Source organism: Temnothorax curvispinosus, unplaced genomic scaffold (assembly GCF_003070985.1).
Source record: "Temnothorax curvispinosus isolate PA1 unplaced genomic scaffold, ASM307098v1 QBEX01016748.1, whole genome shotgun sequence".
Classification (NCBI taxonomy): domain Eukaryota; kingdom Metazoa; phylum Arthropoda; class Insecta; order Hymenoptera; family Formicidae; genus Temnothorax; species Temnothorax curvispinosus.
This window is the reverse complement of record NW_020226528.1, coordinates 1-4,548: the sequence shown is the minus strand read 5'-3', so window position 1 is coordinate 4,548 and position 4,548 is coordinate 1. Positions and strand designations below refer to the sequence as shown.

General features: G+C 35.0%; 1 protein-coding gene across 1 annotated transcript; it reads right to left on the bottom strand.

The window, feature by feature from the left end:
- Positions 1-251: 251 nt before the first annotated feature.
- On the bottom strand, positions 252-2,573 carry LOC112466936 (F-box only protein 22-like). The gene is made up of 5 exons (XM_025035297.1): positions 2,298-2,573; positions 1,845-2,011; positions 1,273-1,612; positions 737-1,140; positions 252-657 (listed from the first exon to the last, which is right to left on the bottom strand). The coding sequence occupies exons 1-5, from the start codon at positions 2,480-2,482 to the stop codon at positions 566-568; spliced, it is 1,188 nt and encodes a 395-aa protein (XP_024891065.1). The 5' UTR covers positions 2,483-2,573; the 3' UTR covers positions 252-565.
- Positions 2,574-4,548: the final 1,975 nt, after the last annotated feature.

Below are 4,548 nucleotides of genomic sequence, written 5' to 3'. Positions count from 1 at the left end.
TAAAATAACTCAGTATCATGGATTATTTGCATTACGTTTCTGATAGATGTATTTTACAATGCAGATCACACTGAATCGACGATTGATCAATGCAATTCGCATTTAAAACAACCGCTTCAGAAAAGTAATAAACGCGGAAGAATAAAAAATGAAAAACCCCATACAGCACAGATTGTTGCAGAAAGCTTCCAGAAAGGTTTCAAACCTTTCTGGAAGCTTTCTGCAACAATCTGTGCTGTATGGGACACATGTGTAGTACGAACATAATATATTTGTCGTAAGTTATAACTTGTTTTCTTATTCGTCGGTAACATCACTTTTGGACTCGTACAAAACGCGCGTTCGCAGATTACATTTAAGAATAAGGTACAATGTAAAATTTGTGTATCCGGATTTATTGCTACGTTCGCTGTATGTTTTTTGTTCTGTGAATGTCGAGGCAATTGCTTTCAGGTCTTGTTAACAAAGAAAAAGATGAGTGAATACAAGACCTAAAACTAGCAATGCACGAATGATAAAATATATTCGTAGCACACAGCACTCATATATATCTTCTCTCAAAACGTCAACCATACGTAATTATCAAAAACACAGTAGAGAATTCATTATACCAAGATTTAGATTTTTTACGTTTTTTACGTTCCTCTTTGCCATTTTCTATAACAAAAAGAGAATTATATATCGACCTATCGGGAGACGGTATTTTCACTAAGAAGGAAAGAAAAAGATTACTCACTTTCTTCGTTTACTTCATCAACGATAGTATTTTTTCCAAATTCGCCATAGCCAAAGCAACCTGCTAAGGGTACCTTGGGGAATAATCTTTTGAATATCGTTGATTCCACATTAGGTTCATTGTACATTGTAGTTCCGCGAGCTTTGCACGCAAACATAAATCCTATGGAATGTTTCTTTAACTTCACTTCATCCCTAAATAACTTTAATTTTGCTTCAACCTGCTCCTTTGTGTTGCATTTCATGTCTAAAATCGTGGACCACGTCTGTATAGGACCAGTAATCAGGACAGCAACACAATATGCATCTATTTTATGCAACAATTTCTTTTTCGTTTTACATATATGTCGCATGTAAATATCTTGTACCACACCACCCCATACAGAAACAATTTTATCTTCTTTCCTGGACATATGTGAAGAAAAATAAACATGTGTTATCAAATATTAGCAATTATTGTACAACGGTTGGACATACTTGATTACTGAACAGTAAATTTGAATATGTATTATTGCTTGGATTAAATATAAATTTTACCTTTTTTGCACGGCTGAGGCCCAATGTTTTGCTATTTTGTGACCATTGTAATTACAGAATAACATAAAACATGTAGATGTCTCGTGATTTGAAATAGATGTTTCATGTTCATCAATTGTACTTATTATCTCTTGATATAAATTAGCTTTTTTTTGTATACCACAACTCCCCACTTCAAACGATTTTATTCTCACGTTCGGGATTTGTGGTAAAAATGCACACACCATACTTGGAAATAGATTATTCATACGCTCCATTTCGTCATTATCCATAATAATACTTTCACTATATAACATTATAACCTCGCAATGATCAGGTAGCCAATCCTCTCTATAAAAAACTTAAAAAGAAATAAAAAAGATTGATTTCAACGATTCCATATTATTCTGACTTAAATGGGAATATAAATAAAAGAATTAGTATCAAAATAGTATTAATACATTCATATTTATTTTATACTTTTGTACATTACCTACTTTTTTACGTCAATAAATTAATTTACTTTTATAAAACTCCAAAATTTGTATCTGTACTTACTAAAGAAAATACAGTAAAAAAAATAAAATATATACCTCCTGTATCACGTGACGCTTCATCAGGAATAAAAAAGAATCCTGTCGATGGTTTAATTCTTATATTATAAAGTCTATTAAAATAACTGTGCAGTGTGTTGTCATACTGTATGAAACAACAAGGACCTCTTGTACATTTCTCATTATTTGCAGCTTCTGACCAGGATCTGAAAAGAATAATCGATCCTCAAATTTATGCTTCGTTCAGCTTACAATGTCATGTACTTTTCGTAATACAGCAGATGGAATGATGTTAAATGTTACCATTAATAGTTCTATTATTAAACTTTTAAAGACAACAACATAAAACGCCACAAAGAGATCATTTGTAAGTCAAATCTTGTTCATGTCCATTCACATACACATGATATAGAAACGATACTATTCTGCTCGTATTAAATAAATGTTTAAGATTAAATCGAGCGCGGATCATTAATATTAGGCACGTTGTACCTGCAAACCATCGCGGCACTTCCTAAGTCCTTGGCCTTTAAATATTGAAAGATAATTCTCAGAATGTCGTAGGTTAGATAGATATTCGAATCCAATGTATTTCTATCATAGCTTTGTGTTGCGCCATCGTCTTTGGACACACCAGGTTTTTCCTTCCGAGTTTTCTTTCGCGCCGTGCCTTCCATCGCTTCTTTACAATCGGTGAACCTCTACTTGTAAAATATCACAGTACGTATCATAACCATAACACGATACATCACCGAACGAAAGTGGCGAAAGTGCAACGCCAAAGCGGCCAACGCACATTGGGCGCGTTCAGCGGAACAAACCGCTCAGTAGCAATCGAACGTGATTGGCTCTTACTTTTAGAACCAACCAATCAACGCAGATTGTTGATAAGACGAGACTCAACAGTTGTGTCTGCTGAACGCGCCCATTTGTAAACACCAAAGTCGGTAAATGACGCGTCTACCGACGCGTCATTTACCGACCTTGGTAAACACAGCGCATAACCCCGATTCTCTAACGAGAAACGTATGCGCAAACTCTGCTCTAACAGAAAGGCTGCAACGTGATTGGCTATCACAAAGTTTTTAGCCAATAAGCTTGCAGTTTTTCTGTTAGAGCAGAGTTTACGTATACGTTTGTCGATACAGAATCGGCTGATTCGTAAATATGTGTGTGTGTGTGTGTGTCCCAGTGAACACAATGCAACATGTAACGACAGGTTAGTTGTAATTTCCTACTCAACAATATAAATGCAATGTAACACGTGTGTTATATTGCATTTATATTGTTGAGTAGGAAATTACAACTAACCTGTACGTTACATGTTGCATTGTGTTCACTGGGGTGTGTGTGTGTGTGTGTGTGTGTGTGTGTGTGTATCTGTAATCTGTATTTTGTATATAATTGACCGATTGTAGTTCTACTCCTTCTCTTTAATATTTCTTCAGATAGCTCATGCTTTATATTTAAATACTCGATTAACCAACAATTATTGTGACTGTTTATGATTATTGAAAAAAATCGAGACTATCTCAAAGCAATTGAAGTGACATGTCATAGTTTGACATATTAATGTTCGACATATATCAAACACATACTCAAATTTTATCATCTAGATTTTATCTCTTTTCTTCTAGGAAATGAATATAAATAGCGTCATACATGCATATACATGTAATGTGATACACATGTAGGTATATGATAACACTGTTTTGTCATCCCTATACATCTAGGCAGTGTTTATTTTGATCAATTCTTTCGTTTTTTATCAAGAGATTACATACCGTTGGTAAGGTCAGAAAAATCGACGTTTTAATTTCTTTTTTATTTCCGATGGTGGATATTTAAAGAGTATTCTCTCAAATTTTCATTGAAAAATTAACAAAAATAACGAAGTTATAGCCAGGCACTAGAATGCGGTCGAATTGTCGAGTAGAAACTAGAAACTGATGTTGGAAACTGGCGCGCAGGTATACGCTGCTAAGGAAAGGGTCGGCATTGTTTTGTTTTTGAAAGGGCCGGATTTTGCCTCTTCCTGAGGGTTTACTACAGGGTATTTCAGGAGGTATAAAACAAATTTTAGGGGATGGGGTTCACCTAGTTTTAAGCCTGTCAAAGGTAACTCCTTAAAATTGAAGAAGCATTACACACATCTTTTATAAGTATATAAAAGTTTGATAGCAAAAAAAATTCGGATTTTACAGGATAATCTTTGACATATATTTTACGTTTACGCGAGCATTACTTCTGTAGTAACTTACGATAATTCACTCGTTTACGCGGAGTAAATTATCGTAAGTTACTACAAAATTCCGTTTAAGCGAAAAAAAAATCCGTTTACGCGAAGGAATTATCGTAAGTTACTACAGAAGTAACGCTCGCGTAAACGTAATAATAGACACCTCGCTTGCTCCAAAATAATTCCAACCAATTAAGTGTACTCGAACAAAAAGTTAAACTATGTTTGGCATCGTTATAATACCCGGCTGAATGTACGACATATATTGACATTGACACATATGCTAATACTATCTGGGAACCTTTCGCATCCTGTTGTAGGCGATTCAACTCGACAGGTTGGATAATCTTCCTTCCTGCAATTTAATTGGAAATTACCAAATGTTGACATATAACTATGCGTTTCATAGAAATATTCTTCGTCTTCTCGTCGTGAGAGACGAGACGCAACTGAGATGAACTGAGATCACCGAGAGGCCACGGCCACGCTCTTTCGAGTGTCGTG

What these genes read in the sequence shown, in the direction of transcription:
- LOC112466936 (XM_025035297.1), bottom strand. Translation starts at nt 2,482, where the DNA reads ATGGAAGGCACGGCGCGAAAGAAAACTCGGAAGGAAAAACCTGGTGTG. An exon ending in AGCGTCACGTGATACAGGAG is followed by an intron (nt 1,613 to 1,844) that starts GTATATATTTTA and finishes TTTCTTTTTAAG; the next exon opens with TTTTTTATAGAGAGGATTGG. An exon ending in TGATGAAGTAAACGAAGAAA is followed by an intron (nt 658 to 736) that starts GTGAGTAATCTT and finishes TTTTTGTTATAG; the next exon opens with AAAATGGCAAAGAGGAACGT.